The 18,940-nt window shown below is 41.6% G+C and overlaps 1 protein-coding gene across 1 annotated transcript in view; it reads left to right on the top strand.

Moving 5' to 3' along the window:
- Positions 1–11,011, top strand: part of LOC143783273 (uncharacterized) — a 143,779-nt gene extending 132,768 nt beyond the window's left edge. Inside the window, exons 25-29 of the mRNA XM_077271685.1 lie at positions 2,025–2,171; positions 6,024–6,078; positions 6,533–6,721; positions 8,413–8,490; positions 9,255–11,011. Of these exons, the coding sequence (XP_077127800.1) occupies positions 2,025–2,171; positions 6,024–6,078; positions 6,533–6,721; positions 8,413–8,490; positions 9,255–9,445 (660 nt within the window). The 3' untranslated portion in view covers positions 9,446–11,011. The remainder of the gene's footprint in view (positions 1–2,024; positions 2,172–6,023; positions 6,079–6,532; positions 6,722–8,412; positions 8,491–9,254) is intronic.
- The last annotated feature ends 7,929 nt before the right edge of the window (positions 11,012–18,940 follow it).

The following is an 18,940-nucleotide window of genomic DNA, read 5'->3' on the forward strand; positions in this document are numbered from 1 at the left end:
AGGACAGAATACTAAGCGGTCAGTATTAAAACCCTAAAAATATCCACAGCAGATAATACAAAAATTCCACCATCTAACTAAAGACATGGAATGTATATCTGCATCTCCTGAGAATCCAACTTGACTGAGATATCCAAACACAGTCTAAGCTGGAAGAAAAAACATTGAATAGTACTGAATTGTAAAGCACACAGCATGTGTGCTGCAGAAATAAAACCAGACACTTGTCTTTGCTGATTTGGCAGCAGGGCAGGAGGAACCAGACAGAGATGCAAAACCTCTAAGAACAATGGACAACTGGCAAGGGCTAATGAATCCAGCACACCTAAATATCCCAGTCAGAGCTGCAATCAGCAGGGACACCTGCCCAGGATTGCAACCCAGGAACAACTGCATTACTACCAACAACCACCAGAGGGAACCCAAGAGCAGAATTCACAACAGAGAATACATAATACAGCACAGGGAGCTGTCAAGTTTGGTAGAGGCGCAGATAAACAAAGTGGGAGCAGGTAATTAAGTGAAATTCAGGAGGAACGAAAGATAGCAACAAAAAACTAAATATACAGAGGTGTTGTATATCACTATACAGCACAGATTAGCTTGCAACAAAAAATTGGATTTCGGGGTCAGACAACCTCTTTAAATTATTATCTAGACTTTGATGCCTGTCCCTGTACCATGAGTATATTATTACCAATTTGCTGCAACATTAATTTGCAAATGCGTTTCTTTCAAAACTAGTAACGAATATGCACCCATAATTGGAAGTCCATCGGTATATACACACTATTATTTTAACATCGGAATAATAATTTTATATTTTCTGCTTCCTGTCAGTGGTTACATCTAGCAATAAATTTAAAAAAAGTTATATTGATTTCTTTCAATTTTGAAGAAAGGCTGAAGAGTGTTTTGTTCCCCATCAAAACAATTCATAGAATATTTTATAACTGAAAGAACCTGTTGTCACCCCATTTTAGTGCCATTTCTTCTTGTCATTAGCTAATGCTGTCCAGCATAGATACTCTCAACATGAATAGAACAGAAAGATACAGTAGTTTTATATGAACATATCGCCACCTACTGGACGCAGACAGAAAAAGCAACACAGTTATTATTTAGTGGTAGTAGCTGGTTTTAGGTACATTTTTAAGAACATTTGTATATATGTGTGTAAATATAATATATACACACAGTGCTCAGCATGAATGAGTACACACCCTTTGAAAAGATAAATTTTAATTAATATCTTACATAATACAGGAACAATTTCCAACATTTTGACTAGACTGAGTTTCATAGAACATTTTTTAACTCATAATACGAAAGGTACAGTAACTCCCTAATACCGACAGCACTCACGCTCCCTCATATTAGGACATTGCCACCACCATGTTACTGTCCTTAAAAATCATAGCGGTCATACCAAATATTAGCTGTAGTAGTTTTTATGTGGTGTGTATTCATTTTTGCATCAACTCATTTGAGTAAAACAAAGATTTTGTAATAAAAGGTATATTATTAATCTTACTTTCATGTTATGGGTTAAAAATTTTCCATGAAACTTGGTCTTGTCAAAATTTAGGAAATTGTTCTTGTGTTCAAATTGATTAAAATTTGACATAATAGATTAATTAATTCATATCTACTGTGAGTGTGGATCCCTCCATCGAACGAACTGTGCCCTACCTATGGAGATTCAATGGTTTCCGACCCGGGCCCGGAGTGTATGGATGAGTTATACAGTACATACCCCCATACAGTGCATACCCCCGGCCAGTGGGAGCGGTCTCGCTCTCTATACAATGGTGTTTACAAGCGTATGGAGCAAGGTCGCTCCTACTGGCCGGGGGTATGTATGACTCATGCATACCCTTCCTTTCCCGGGTCTGAAACCGGCGAATCTCCGCAGTTCACAGTGTGTGCGCTGGGGGATCCGCAAGTCAGAGTGACTGCAGACTTACCGGCTTTGACCACGCAACCCCTTTAATACACTAAGATATTGGTATTGTGAATTTCAGAAAGGTGAAACTGGTGAATATGGTGACAACGGACCAGAAGGCAAGAAAGGTGAAGCAGGAATACAAGGATTACCAGGGATTCGTGGTTTTCCAGGTGAAATGGGCCCTCAGGGACGATCTGGAATACCTGGCATTCCAGGAAAACCGGTAAGTAAAGCCAATTAGGGTAAGTTCACACACGGCGTTTTTGCTGCGTTTTTTTATGTTAATTTTCAGCTGCTTTTTACAATACCAGCAAAGCCTATGAGATTTCAGAAATCTCATACACACACATTGGTTTTTTGCTTGATCAGTATTTTGTGCTTTGCTGCGTTTTTTGGACATAGAGCATGTCACTTCTTTTAGCGTTTTTGCTGAGTTTTTTCACCCATTGACTTGAATGAGTGTTGAAAAAAAACGCAGCAAAAACGCAAGTATCATTATTTGCTGCATTTTTGCTGCTGAAAATCCAAGGACATTAGCATGGACGAAAAAAAAAAAAAAACGCACCTAAACCTGCGTTTTTGATGCAGCTTCTTTCCTGCCAAGAACATCAAGTTTTGCTGCAGAAAAAAAAAGCAGCAAAAACGTCCTGTGTGAACTTACCCTAAAAAGCTAAGTATTTATTCCAAATTTAAAATTGCTTAAAGAAGGGTTAAAATGATTCTTCCAACCCTACTAAAATTAGGATCTCTGGGTCAATAATCCAAGCATGATAACCAATAAATGCTAAAGTAAAACATATAACACAAAATCCATAAAGAAAGGGGTCTTATGCAAATGAAGATTACATTTTATTATACATAAATAACAGACAAATGTTGGTTATCAGGTAAGAAAAAATGGCAACAGCTAAAGGAAACCGGTGCGAAGAGATATGAAAAACGATAAAGATAAAGACGCATCGGAGAGAGAAACATGTGTCCCTTAGCAACAACCGCACAAATGTAAAAAAGTAAGCCACTATACTATAGACAGAATGCAAAAAGAAATTAAATTAATTAGCCAGTACGCCAATAAGCATAGTTAGTAAGCTAAGCAACAGATTCAGGCATAATAGCCTGATTTTTCTCTGAGACAGGACGCATAGATAAAGTGCTATAGGTGCATATGGTACTGGCTAAATGTCAAAATACCGGCATAAATGTCCTAGGGTAAGGAGTTTACCTAGATCTAAGAATAGTATGAAATAACGTTACCTTGAGACATATAGTAATCAAAGTGCGGGAGTGCAGGTGGGGCACGCAGGAGCCTCGACGCGCGTTTCACGGCCTTGGCATCATCTCTTTGCACCGGTTTCCTTTAGCTGTTGCCATTTTTTCTTACCTGATTACCAACATTTGTCTGTTATTTATGTATAATAAAATGTAATATTTATTTGTATAAGACCCCTTTCTTTATGGATTTTGCATTATATGTTTTCCTTTAGCATTTATTGGTTATCATGTTAGGACTATTGACCCAGAGATCCTAATTTTAGTTGGTTTGGATGTTTTGGCCTAGGGGTGTGTCTCACTTGGCTGTGCAGACAATTTTATAAGTTATATATTTAAAAATTATTCTTGTATATTACCTTTAGATATTTATAACCAGTTGTATCCTATTTTGTAATTGGTACTTTGTTTTCTGGGGCAGTGTTACTCTAGGATACTCTAACATTTTTCAAGCAAAATGAATATTGCTCTGAGTCCTGAATAAAGGGCTTATCACCACATAAAGTGCTCTTATTTTATTCCTGCTGATTCCCTCTGTATTCTGCTTTTTGTTTTTTGTCTTTTTAAATCTGTCTTATGATTCCAGAGATATGGGCTTTATTTGTTAAAGGGGTATACTCAAGTTGTCCTTTGAGCAGCTAAGAGCTAGGCAATCTCCTTAGTCTCCTCACTTCCTGGTTTCTGGTAGGGTGGGCTCTCCTCCTTGAGTGAAAGATCTGATGAATAGCTGAGTGTAGTATTCGTAGAACTATAAAGTTCACCACAAGCTCTTCTGTAACACATTCAGCTATCATTTGTTTGTACCGTAGTGCTATCACTTCAGTTACATATAGAGAAAACAGAGGATATGAATAAGTACACAGCTCAAGAAAGTGAGAACCATGATTAGGGGAACTGGTCGGAATGCTGCTGGTGGTGGGGGCTGGAGATTTTGCAACATTTATAACAACAGCTTGTCAGGAGCCGAAAAGAAAGGGAGTCAAGTCAGCAGATAACTACTATATAGAAATCAATAGGCTGGAAAGAGGTGGCAGGTATGTTAGGAGTTAACCCCTCATCTGGAAAGTGTTGCTACTGTGCACTCTCATTCAGGGACAGGGCAGGCCCTAGTTGCTGAATGCCATGGAAACCAGATGTACACTATAAAAAAGAAAAAAGTAGCAGTTCTGCTCACCTGCTTAGTGCACAATAAAAAAATGCTCAAAGCAGAAAGTTCTGCTCACTCCATCCATAAAAATGGCTTATAATTCCAATAAAGAAAAAAATAACTGAGAACAGTTCACACAGCAGTACTCCATGAGGCTCAGAGGGAAAACATAAAAATATAACACAACAGATTTCTGACCTTTATGGTCCTTAATCACTGCCTAAATGTACACCTAAGATTTATACAAACAAAGAATTAGAGAGCATGTTAGAGCAACTTCTGACCCCAATGCATCAAATCCGTCTAATATGTCCAGGGACTTTTTGCAGACACATGCAAGAGATTTAACTCCCTTTTCCTTCTGTGCCGTTGAGAGGGTCAACAGGTCTGGAAAGGGATGGGGGTACTGGAGGAGAGATCTCCTCAACAGAGAGATGTTTTGGATTCTAGTGTTGAATGCCTCATCCCCACGGGATCTTGGGTGACCATTCAGTCAGTGATTAAGGATCACAAAGGTCAGAAACCCGTTGCCTTATCTTTTTATGGTTTCCCTCTATGCTTCAGGGAGTACTACTGTGAGAGCTGTTCTTGATTTTATCATTGGAATAAAAGCCTTTTTTTATGGATGAAGGGAGCATTGGTCTTTTCCTAGACTTTATGCTATGAAAAATAAAAGGTCTCACAGCAGGAAAATGACAGCAGAACGAACAGAAGAACAGCAGAAACAAAACACTTACATTAAAAGGGTGTTCCCATCTCCAAGATATTATCCCAATATATAGTTGGTGTAATAATAGTAATTATTAGCAAATACCTCCAATTAGAAATGTAGCATAGTTTTCCCTTCTCCCATGACAGCACATGACATTCCATCTCTCCCATGAGAGAGGGATCCGCCCAGCTAGGACAGGAAACCTACTGAAATAAAAGGTCGGGACCTCTTCCCCACTTCAGTTGGTTTCCTGTCCTGGATGGGAACCCTGTTGCTGACACCTGGCGGTGCAGGCATTACAGAACCTTAGGTATCCATGGTTATGACCACTAACAACTGTCACTATATCAATGGTCGTAACCATGGATACCTAAGGTCTTGCAATGCCTGCACATGAGGAAAGAGACATAGCAACTCAGGAAGACTATACTACATTTCTAATTGGAGGTATTTGCTAATAATATTATTACACCTACTACATATTGGGATGGGATCTTGGAGATGGGAATACTCCTTTAACTGGATATTTCTGACCTGGTAACAGGTACTTTTTAAAGGGGTTATCATCTAGGGATAGGTCATCAATATCAGATCAGTGGCAGCTCTGTTTACTTTGTAGTAGTCAGTGCAGATCAGCTCTTATTCAATTACGAAGAAGCTGAGCTGCAGTCCTCAGCAAGCTACCTCTATTTCTTTACCCACCATGCACTGATGTTAGTGGTTAAAAAACAACTGATTATGATGAAACTTATAAAGACTGATTGGCCAATCTATCATGATCCTTTTTTTTTTCAAAATGGTAAGCCATTATGGCATCTACTTCTGGGGGTTCCTGTTACCATGCTATATGGTATTTTTTATGTCAAAACCAACACAGTCTACAGCTCTGTTAGTGAAGTAATGGGATTGAATGTCGTAACCTTAAGCCTTGTCTTTCTTTGCCATAGGGAAAATCGATGACTGATGATCAGGTCATTAAATTGTGCAGTAATTTATTGCGTGGTAAGTCCAGATTTTAGAGTTTGTAAACTCATTACAGGTCACAAAAAAAGATCAACAATGGCTATAAACATGGTATAAAACAAGGGCTATATTTTATTATTCGCTAATGCTTGCCTTGTGAAAAATGAATGGTACCAATACTAAAAAACACAGACTATGTCTCGTGTTTATAACACAGACGTAGAACAGCCAACTGGAAAGCCGAACTAGGGAATGTGCGCACAATGTCTTTTTCAGGTGGATTGTATATTGTATGTAGAAGTGACACCTAGTGAACTTTGGCTGTGAGACAAGTGTCGCAGCCAAAGTCACAGTGTAGTCCCAGCCTACAAGGACGTTGCTCTTGAAGTATCACCACAGCTCCTTCATTTTTCATGAGTTTGTTTTCTATGCAGACTGCTTTTTTTCCGTTTATGTATTTTTTTTTTTCATGAGCTATACACTCACTTTGTAGAACAGCTTCCCTCGCTGATTCATAATATTAGCCCAAGATGCCAACCTTGTGAGGGAAAGGCAGGAATGCCAGGGATGCCAGGTCTCCAAGGAAAAGCTGGTGATAGAGGGCCACCTGGGTACCCAGGCAGAGGAGGAAGAGCTGGCTATCCGGGAATTCAAGGAGTACCAGGACCTCAAGGAAATAAAGGTGACAGTATAATAGATTTAGTCTAAGTTGTCTACCAGCATGATTTAATTTTTATAATATTTTCTGAACAATTTTGAAACAGTATATACGGTATCTCACTAAAGTGAGTACACCTCACATTTTTGTATATATTTTATCTTTTCATGGGACAACACTGAAGATATGATACAATGTAGTCAGTGAACAGCTTGTATAACAGTACACATTTGTGTGCCCTCTAAATAACTCAACGCCCAGCTATTAATGTCTAAACCGATAGCAACAAAAATGAGTACACCCCATAAATGAAAATGGCCAAATTATGCCCAAAGTGCCAATGTTTTGTGTGGCCACCATTATGTAAAAGCACTGCCTTAACTCTCTTGGGCATGAAGCTAACTAGAGCTTTACAGGTTGTCACTGGAATCCTCTTCCACTGGTGGATATTGAGACCTTGTGCTCGTCCACCTTCCATTTGAAGGTGAACACAGATGCCCAATTGAGTTTAAGTCTGGAGAGATGATTGGCCAGTTCAGAACCTTTACCCTCAGTTTCTTTAGCAAGGCAGTGGTCATCTTGGATGTGTTTGGGGTCGTTATCATGTCAGAATAATGCCTAACGGCCTAGTTTATGAAGGGGTGGATTATGCTCTGCTTCAGCATGTCACAGTACATGTTGGCATTCATGGTTCCCTCAATGAACTGTAGCTCCCCACAGCACACAGCACTCATGCAGTCCCAAACCATGACACTCCCACCACCATGCTTGACTGTAGGCAAGACACACTTGTCTTTGTACTCCTCACCTGGTTGCTGCCAGACACTCATAATACCTTCTGAATTAAATAAGTTTATCTTGGTCTCTTCAGACTACAGGACATGGTTCCGGTAATCCATGCTCTTAGTCTGCTTGTCTTCAGAAAACTGTGGGCTTTCATGTGCATTATCTTTAGAAGAAGCTTCCTTCTGGGACAACAACCACGCAGACCAATTTGATGCAGTGTGAGGTGTATGGTATGAGCACTGACAGGCTAACCCCCCCATCCCTTTAGCACTGCAGAAATGCTGGCAGCTCTCAAACATTTATTTGGAAAAGACATCCTCTGGATATGACGCTGAGCACGTACACTAAACTTCTTTGGTCGACCATGGCGAGCCAGTTCTGAGTGGAGCCTGTTTTGTTAAACTGCTGTATGGTCTTGGCCACCATGCTGCAGTTTAGTGTCAGGGTGTTGGCAATCTTCTTACAGCCTAGACCATCTTTATGTACTGCAATAAATCTTTTTTTTTACAGATCCTCAAAAGATCTTTGCCATGAGGTGCCATTTTGAACTTCCAGTGACAAGTATGAGAGAGTGTAAGAGCGATAACACCAAATTTAACACACATGCTCCCGATTCACAGCTGAGATCTTGCAACACTAATGAATCACTTGACATCGGGGAGAGAAAATGGCCAATTGGTCATTCATGACTGTGTGTCGAGTTATTTAGAGAGCACACAAATTTACACTGATATACAAGCTGTACACTGACTACCTTATATTGTATAAAAGTGTCAGATCTTCTGTGTTGTCTCATGAAAAGATATAAAATATTTACAAAAATAGGTGGGATGTACTCGCTTGTTTGAGATACTGTTTTCACTTACATTTTTATTTGATAGTTGTCTAGTTTATTATGTCTTGAAAATGTTTATATCTGCTCATTGCAGGCGATAAGGGATCAAGGGGAGATAAAGGTTCTAGAGGAGAACGTGGCATAGGAGAGCAAGGCCCACGAGGAGCTCCAGGTAAAATGTGAATTACACATGCTCCAATGTACTTTGTATAAAACCACAGTAATGTAAAAGGAAATGTACGACTAATTTCAACAAAAATATTTATTTTAGTTATTACCAGTTATTGATGGCAAACTTGAACTGGAAGGGGAGAGAAGGGTATCACCACCTAGATACAGCCGTGTCTCTTTTATTAAATTGCAAATCTTCATTTTTTTCCTGAAAGGCCTAGAATAAGACGTCATAACAATAAGTTAGGTGGGGTTTAATCTGCTTGTCAAGAATAATGGGTTCTAAACTTAAAAGTTGTTTTCTTTCTAATAACTTTTGATTATATGTATTGGGAGGTAAAAAAAAAAGAACTATTACTTATCTTCGCCTGGTCCAGCGTGTGCTCTTTGATGATGCCCTGTTCTCTTTTGTTGACAGTGCTGCAGATAGTCACATAGTTCACTGATTGGCTGCAGCGCTGTCAATATGACATCAGAACTGCAAACAACAGACTTCAGGACCTGGGAAAGATAAGTAATAGTTTGTTTCTATAACCACTGCAGCTTGTACCCAATTCTCTGGCTCTTTATTTTCTTTTCTGTCTTCTGGATGGGTCATATAAGTAAAAAGAGCATTGTTGAGGATACAAGTTGGTTTAGTAATCAGGGTAAAACATTTTTTTTGCAAACTACTTAAAGAACAATCTACTATGATCAGATAGTGTGAATTTTTAGGAAAATATATTCAAATATTAAAAGTATGTAAATTGTGTTGGCACATGGCAGGATTACCTGGAATTAATGGAAGCAACGGAGAAGGACTGGTTGGGTCTCCAGGAAATCCTGGAAAAAATGGAGTACCTGGAACTCCAGGAAAGCGTGGTTATCCTGGAACAGCTGGAGTTTGTGACATGTCTGTCTGTCTTTCTGTTTATGGTGTTAGAGAAGATCCTTTCAGAAAAGGACCAAATTTCTGAATCTATTAAAGACTGATCCATTTGAAGACTTCATCCTGCTTATTATCTCAGGAAATGGAACTGGAACTATTTGGCATGTTACAGTGTACAGCAAAGGATTTGTACAGGGCACATGATACACCTCTTGCACTGATGTCTTGCATTTTGTTTATAAATGGACAACTGTCATCAAAAATACATTTATTTTCCAGTTTAAGACAGACTGCAGTATGGCAATACCCTTAAGGTACCGTTACACTAAGCGACGCTCCAGCGATATAGACAACGATCCGACCTAAACTAGATCGCTGGAGCGTCGCTGTTAGGTCGCTGTAGAGACGTCAAACACAGCAGCTCCAGAACAATGCAGGAGCGATCCAGTGACGTAACGGCGACCCACTTATCGTTCACGCTCCATGTAAAAACATTGCTGGCATCGTTGCTTTTGCTGTCAAACATGATGATACATGCCGATCTAGCGACCAAATAAAGTTCCAGACTTCTAGCTCCGACCAGCGATATCACAGCTGGATCCAGATCGCTGCTGCGTGTCAAACACAACGAGATCGCTATCCAGGACGCTGCAACGTCACGGATCGTTGTCGTTCTCGTTGGAAAGTTGTTTAGTGTGAAGGTACCTTTACTAAAGCGCTTATCTTATCATTTCCGTTATCATTTAAGAATGTCTGACATGATTTGGATACATTTGATTAGAACAGCAAATGTTATGTCTGTTACTTTGGATGAGTTACATAATTTACAGTACAATGTTTGGTTTCTTCAAAATGTGATCTTCTATAATATATTAATAGGGTGTTCTCAAGTTCTTAAATTACATTAGTTAAGACACTATGAAAATAAACAAACTTGCAATTCACTTGCTTTTTCTACATACTGTCATTCTGCTATAAGAGCTTTTATCTTTTGTAGTTTACAGTTGTTTTCCATGGAGTCTGGATAAAAGTGTCTGGCTAAGAGTGCACAGTAGATACATTCCAGAAGAGGGGTTAACTCTTAACATCCTAGTCAGCTCTCTCCAACCCACTGATTTCTATAGGAGTTATTTGCTCACCTCCATCTCCTTCCCTCTCATTTTGTTAAGAGATACAGTTATAAATAACTATAAATGTAGGCAAAGAGAAGCTGAATCCAACGTTGTATCACTTAGATTACTGAGTGCAGCTGTTCTGACACAATCGGAGCTTTAAGATTTAGAATGAAGCAGAGCTTAGAAATCAAACCCCGCCCACACCAGGCTCTGTATATACAATGTCTATAGACAGTGAGCTGCTTATCACAGGAGGGGTTGCAGGACTAGTGTAGTCCAGCGATGTTAATCTCTTAGTGATAAATCCTTCCTAAACAACCACAGACACTTTGACAAGTGACACTTCCCTGAAATCTTTGCTTCAGCCTCTAGCTCCTGCTGTCTTCAGATTACATAGCAAAAACCTGCTGACATATTAAATTTAAACCTACACTTTAAAATAATGAATGAAATATATTCATTAAAATGTTTACATGAATCTTAACATATCAGTATTACAATATTTCTTTTATATTTTACTTTGTTATCAAAGTCATAATTTCAACCAAATGATGAATGTGACCCTTCTCATACGTTATAAACTGTTCTTATATTGTGTCTGTCACAATAAAACATGTCTCACTTTTATTGTGTGTTTAATTGATTAAAGCCTTGCTTTAATTTTTTTTAAACTTTAAATGCCTTGCATTGATGTAGAGCTGGGGTGGGACTCAGACCTTCTTTGGGCCGCAATGCAGCTTAAGTGGCTGCATAGACGGTATATCCGCCCCTTCCACAGACCATCCTCCTGTCTCAAGTGATATGCGTGGAAATGATGATGATGGATATAAGAGAATGTTAGATTTTCTGCAAAATAGCAAGTGTTAGAATGTCCTTATCGAGCATTTCTAAGACAGAAAACAAAAAGGGTTCAGAATGCAGTTATGCGGCATATTTTATTGGCTAATTGAGCAGATGGAAGATTTGCAAGATCAATGTGGTATCAGCTCCCATCCCCAACACTGATAAACTGTTTGAAGGGAACCAGGCACTCGAGTGTCATGCTTCATTATATGCTAGGCAGAGTGCCATACTTTTAGTTACGGCTATTCATTATACTCTTATTCTGTCCTATTCACTTGCAGAGGAAGAAGCTATAGTGAGCTGTAATACCAGTAGAACGTCTACTAAAAGTACAGACCAAAAAATCGGTCAGAAAAGTAGAACAAGTGTCATGCGAGTACAATGCGATTTTTACCAAGTTAGCATCCATCTGACATGCGTATGTAATCTGTATGCAATGCGTTTTTAATATCAGCTTTTACTGTACATAAAGTACCGTATATACTCGAGTATAAGCCGACCCGAGTATAAGCCGACCCCCCTAATTTTGCCACAAAAAACTGGGAAAACTTATTGACTCGAGTATAAGCCTAGGGTGGAAAATGCAGCAGCTACCGGTGAATTTCAAAAATAAAAATAGATGCTCCATACCGTTCATTATGGCCCCATAGCTGTGCCATATAGTGCTCTGCACCGTTCATTATTGCCCCATAGCTGTACCATAGAAAGCTGTGCCATATAGTGCTCTGCACTGTTCATTATTGCCCCATAGCTGTGCCATATAGTGCTCTGCACCGTTCATTATTGCCCCATAGCTGTGCCATATAGTGCTCTACACCGTTCATTATTGCCCCATAGCTGTACCATAGAAAGCTGTGCCATATAGTGCTCTGCACCGTTCATTATTGCCCCATAGCTGTGCCATATAGTGCTCTGCACCGTTCATTATTGCCCCATAGCTGTGCCATGTAGTGCTCTGCACCGTTCATTATTGCCCCATAGCTCTGCCATATAGTGCTCTGCACCGTTCCTTATTGCCCCATAGCTGTGCCATATAGTGCTCTGCACCGTTCATTATTGCCCCGTAGCTGTGTCATATAGTGCTCTGCACGGTTCATTATTGCCCCATAGATGTACCATAGAAAGCTGTGCCATTGCTGCTGCAATAAAAAAAAAAGACATACTCACCTCTCTTGCTTGCAGCTCCCCAGCGTCCCGTCCCGGCGTCTCTCTGCACTGACCGATCAGGCAGAGGGCGCCGCGCACACTATATGCGTCATCCCGCCCTCTGACCTGCACAGTCAGTGCGGAGAGACGCTGGGAAGATGGAGCGGCGCCCGGCGTGTGGAACGCGGACAGGTGAATATGTAATACTTACCTGCTCCCGGCGTCCCGCTCCTTCCCCCGGACAGCTGGTCTTCGGTGCCGCAGCCTCTTCCTCTATCAGCGGTCACCGTTACCGCTCATTAGAGAAATGAATATGCGGCTCCACCCCTATGGGAGTGGAGTCCATATTCATTTCTCTACTGAGCGGTCCCACGTGACCGCTGAACAGGGGAAGAGCTGCGGCACCTGGAGACCGTGGGACTGCGGGGACAGCGCCAGTATCCCCGGAAGCAGGTAAGTATGCCTCAGCGCCCTCTCCCCCTCACCCACCGACCCTACCGCCGACCGTGACTCGCGTATAAGCCGAGAGGGGCACTTTCAGCCCAAAAATTTGGGCTGAAAATCTCGGCTTATACTCGAGTATATACGGTAATTCTCTGTCATTTCAAGCTAGTTTTCTAATTAATAAAACAATCATATATAAAGATAGTCATTGAGACATACAGTGAAGAAAATAAGTATTTGATCCCTTGCTGATTTTGTAAATTTGCTCACTGACAAAGACATGAACAGTCTATAAATTTAAGGGTAGGTAAATTTTAACATTGAGAGATAGAATATCAAAAATAAAATCCCGAAAATCACATTGTATAAGTTATATAAATGTATTTGCATTTTGCAGTGAGAAATAAGTATTTGATCCCCTACCAACCATTAAGAGTTCTGGCTCCTACAGACCAGTTAGATGCTCCTAATCAACTCATTACCTGCACTGACTTACATAGTTACCTTTATAAAAGACTCCTGTCCACAGACTGAATCGATCAGACAAACTCTAACCTCTGCAACATGGGCAACACCAAAGAGCTTTATAAGGATGTCAGGGACAAGATCATAGACCTACACAAAGCTGGAATGGGCTACAAAACCATACGTAAGATGCTGGGTGAGAAGGAGACAACTGCTGGTGCAATGGTAAGAAAATGGAAGAAATACAAAATGACTGTCAATCAATATTGATCTGGGGCACCATGCAAAATCTCACCTCGTGGGGTATCCTTGATCATGAGGAAGGTGAGAGATCAGCCTAAACCTACACAGGGGGAACTTGTTAATGATCTCAAGGCAGCTGGGACCACAGTCACCAAGAAAACCATTGGTAACACATTACGCCATAAAGGTTTAAAATCCTGCAGTGCCTGCATGGTCCCCCCTGCTCAAGCAGGCATATGTGCAGTCCCGTCTGAAGTTCGCCAATGAACAGTTGGATGATTCATGTACCATGAAATCCTGAGTATCAAACTCCTTCCCTCCGCCAAAACATTTAAAAATGGATCGTGGCTGGGTCTTCCAGCAAGCCAATGACCTAAAACATACAGCCAAGGCAATAAAGGAGTGGCTCAAAAAGAAACACATTAAGGTCATGTAGTGGCCTAGCCAGTCTCCAGACCTTAATCCCATAGAAAACTTATAGAGGGAGATAAAGCTCCGAGTTGCTAAGCAACAGCCTCAAAATCTTAATGATATAGAGATGATCTGCAAAGAGGAGTGGACCAAAATTCCTCCTGACATGTGCGCAAACCTCATCATCAACTACAAAAATCGTCTGACTGCTGTGCTTGCCAACAAGGGTTTTGCCACCAAGTATTAAGTCTTGTTTGCCAGAGAGATCAAATACTTATTTCTCACTGCAAAATGCAAATACATTTATATAATTTATACAATGTGATTTTCTGGATTTTATTTTTGATATTCTATCTCTCAATGTTAAAAGTAACCAACCCTTAAAATTATAGACTGTTCATGTCTTTGTCAGTGGGCAAAGTTACAAAATCAGCAAGGGATCAAATAATTATTTCCTTCACTGTATAATCAGTGCAGTGTACTGTACATGTATTTAGCTAATAAATAAAAGAAAAACTGTCGGTCGGCTTTATTATGATGTCGTCGTCATGGACAAGCTCATTAAGGGCTTTGAATTCCTGAGTTGACAAATTTGGATATTTAAATTATTTTCCTGTTGTTCCTTACCGTTTAAGCAAATCCTATTTCATAGCAGACATAAATGCATCTATTTCTGCTGAATATGTAGGTGGGGTGAAATTACTTTTTTTTTTTTTTTTAAAAAAAAGAGACACACTCTGCAAACTTAACTCCCTTTCTTTCACCTTTTCGGTAACTATTACATTAGAAAACCAGTCCTTTAATTTGATTGACCTAAAAAACATTGGAAATCAATTTCTAACTCAAACCAGTCCACATGTATCCCTGGTCCAAATGTTAGCCCCTTATTCAATACTGACATTTGATCAACTGTCAACTCTTTCTTTGCCATAGAACAAACAAGCATACATTGGTGAAAACAAAAGACAACTTAGAGATAAGATGTATATCATTAAATGAATAGAGGCCCCAAATTTGATATACAGAAAGAAATAAAACAGATTCTAGATAGGGCCATAAAAGAAGGAATCATTGACCAGGATTTTTATGATTATTTGTTTGTGGGGCATCCGGTAACACCGGTGCTATACGTTCTCCTGAAGATTCATAAGTCGCTTGAAAACCCGCCAGGATGGCCAATCGTCTCGAGGGTAGTTTCAGTTTTCAATAAAATGGGGCTTTCCTTGGATAAAATTATAAACCCTTTAACTAAGGAATCTAAATCCTATATAAAAGCTACTACAGATTTCGTGTTGAAACTAAATGAGGTAGAACTGACTAATGAAGTTATCCCGGCATCTTTCGATGTTACCTCACTTTATACATCGATTGACCATGAAAGGGGCCTAACAGCAATAAAAAGGAAACTGTCACTTCTAAGATTATCAAAAGAGGGTGAAGAGTTTATTATTTCACTATTGGATATTATTCTTAAAAGCAACTCTTTGGGGAGGACTTTTATATGCAAAAACGGGGTTCCACAATGGGCGCGAATATGGCACCTGCTTATGCAAATATTGTAATGACCACATTGGAGGAGGACTTCGTCTATGTGTCCCCCCACTTCCGGCAAATACTGGAGTGGTGGCGATGCTTAGATGATGTCTTCCTCCTCTGGATGGGTACACAAGAAGAGTTATTGACTTCCATCTATTTCTGAATCAAATAGATCCAACTGTAAAATTCACCTTAGTTCACTCTAAAAAACGTATACAGTTCTTGGACCAGACTGCCCGCAGTTGGGTATAATAAAAGTTATTTTTCTTCTCTTACAGTATAGAATGCTGTATATCAGCCCTGAAAGGTGGTGGCCGTAACTCGTATCGGCCAAACGTGATGACAGGTTCCCTTTCAAGGGAATCTGTCACCCCCCTGGACGTGCATGACCTATTAATATGGGCATACAGGTATTAGAAATGTTCCACTAGTCCTACCTGTATGCCTCTTATTAATGGTCTTGTTGTGGAGAAAAGTTATAGTCTGTATTTATACTAATGATTTGTTCCGTGCGGTGCCTGGAAGAAATCAATGCCCACCCTGTCGTCATTATAATACTACCCCCCTTCCATGCATGTCAGTTATGGCCCCAGAATCCTGCACCTGCACTCCTTCAGAAACACATACCTCGTCCTCCCTTCTATGGGCACTGTATTCAGGGATCTTCTGCACAGGCGAGTCACTGTGACCTACGGTATGCGCGTCGATAAGATGCTCTCCTCACTGCCTACATGCATAGTCATCACTAGGAACCAAATGGACATAGCGATGACTATGGAGGAAGTGGGGAGAGCTCCTTATCGGCGCGCACACGGGAGGTCACTGGAATGGAAGTTGCTGGTGCTTGCACAGAAAATCCATGAATACGCCCCGGAGCCTGGGAGAAATCATTAGCATAAAGACAGAATATAATATTTCTCCACAACAAAACCGTTAATATGAGGCATACAGGTAGGACTAGTTTAACATTTTTATTACCTGTATGCCCATATTAATCACCCCCATTCGCTCCATTCAAAATAGAACAGTAAAAAAAATACACATATTTGGTATTGCCGCATTCAGAATCGCCAGATCTATCAATATACAAATAGAATTAATCTGATCAGTAAACAGCGCAACCAGACAGTAAATAAAAATGCCAGAATTACTTTTTTTGGTCACCGCAACATTGCATTAAAATGTAATAACGGGTGATCAAAAGATCGTATCTGCACCAAAATGGTATCAATAAAAACGTCAGCTCGGCGCCCAAAAAATAAGCCCTCACCCAAACCCACATCACGTGTAATGGAGACGCTATAGGTCTTGAAAAATGGTGCCTTTATTTTGTATAAACTTTGGATTTTTTTTTCACCAATTAAATAACAAAGAACCTAGACATGGTTGGTATCTACAAACACATACTGACCTTGAGAATCATAATGGCAGGTCGGTTCTTGCATTTAGAGAACATAGTAAAAAAGCAAAACAAAAAACAATTGTGGAATTGCACTTTTTTTTGCAATTTCACACCGCTTTGATTTTTTTTTCCTGTGTTTCAGTACACTATATGTCAAAATCAATGGTGGCGTTCATAAGTACATCTCGTCCTGTAAAAAACAAGCCCTCACATGGCCATATTCCGTCCTACGCCCAGCTTCTCTATTTTGTACCTCCTACTACCTGTCTCCGGGTTCCAGCTTCTGCGGCAATAGTCTCCCTTGGGTCTGCCCCTAACGCTCCTTGTATAGGGGGTGGTCTACCTGGTCAGCTCACCCTTGGGAGGTTCGTTCTCGTGGATCTGCGGGTCCATCCCAGGTATTCCAAAAGATCTCACAATAGGACTGCACTCGGATGACATCTGAGTGCAGTCTGATTTTTACAGGCACTACCATCAGGGACTGCAGATCAGTGGGGCACTACGTCCAGTGACTGCAGATTAGTGGGGCACTACCACCTGGGACTGCAGATCAGTGGGGCACTACCACCTGGGACTGCAGATCAGTGGGGCACAACCGCCTGGGACTGCAGATCAGTGTGGCACTACGGCCAGGGACTGCAGATCAGTGGGGAACAGCCGCCAGGGACTGCAGATCAGTGGGGAACTGCCACCAAGGACTGCAGATCAGTGGGGCACTACCACCTGGGACTGCAGATCAGTGGGCATCACCACCAGGGACTGCAGATCAGTGGGGCACTACCTCCTGGGACCGCAGATCAGTGGGGCACTACTGCCAGGGACTGCAGATCAGTGGGGCACTACTGCCAGGGACTGAAGATCAGTGGGGAACAGCCGCCAGGGACTGCAGATCAGTGGGGAACTGCCACCAAGGACTGCAGATCAGTGGGGCACTACCACCTGGGACTGCAGATCAGTGGGCATCACCACCAGGGACTGCAGATCAGTGGGGCACTACCTCCTGGGACCGCAGATCAGTGGGGCACTACTGCCAGGGACTGCAGATCAGTGGGGCACTACTGCCAGGGACTGCAGATCAGTGGGGCATTACCGCCAGGGACCGCAGATCAGTGGGGCACTACCTCCTGGGACCGCAGATCAGTGGGGCACTACCGCCAGGGACTGCAGATCAGTGGGGCATTACCGCAAGGGACTGCAGATCAGTGGGCATCACCACCAGGGACTGCAGATCAGTGGGGCACTACCGCCAGGGACTGCAGATCAGTGGGGCACTACCGCCAGGGACTGCAGATCAGTGGGGCACTACCTCCAGGGACTGCAGATCAGTGGGGCACTACCTCCAGGGACTGCAGATCAGTGGGGCATCACTGCAAGGGACTGCAGATCAGTGGGGCACTACCTCCAGGGACTGCAGATCAGTGGGGCACTACCGCCAGGGACTGCAGATCAGTGGGGCACTACCTCCAGGGACTGCAGATCAGTGGGGCATCACCGCAAGGGGGTGGAGATCAGTGGGGCATCACCACCAGGGACTGCAGATCAGTGGGTATTACCACCGGGGGGGGGGGGGGGTTTGCAGATCAAACTACTACTGAGACTACTGGACATGTGAGTCCGGCCTCAGTGTGCGCTGCTCTGCGCCTGGTGTCCTCTATATACTGCTTCATGCTGCCTTGACTTGTCAGGATAAGGTTTGCTCACTGTGATCACCGGTAGGTATAGGTAGCTTTACTTATTTTACCCTTTAACCTGTACACAGCACACCTTCAGCAGATATATAGACCCCTTCGTAGGTAAAGCAGCACTAACTCCAGCACTAGCAGTAATGTGGTGCAGAGCATAAATAGTGCAGTGAAACAGGTATAAATAAAGGTCCACAGGTAGAATGAATCCTCTCCTATCTGCAGCCCTGTCACAAAGTCACACAGAGCAAAGTGAACAGCACCCGCGCATGCTCAGCTCTGCTCAAGCGTCCTCG

The sequence above is a fragment of the Ranitomeya variabilis genome, chromosome 6 (assembly GCF_051348905.1).
Source record: "Ranitomeya variabilis isolate aRanVar5 chromosome 6, aRanVar5.hap1, whole genome shotgun sequence".
NCBI lineage: Eukaryota > Metazoa > Chordata > Amphibia > Anura > Dendrobatidae > Ranitomeya > Ranitomeya variabilis.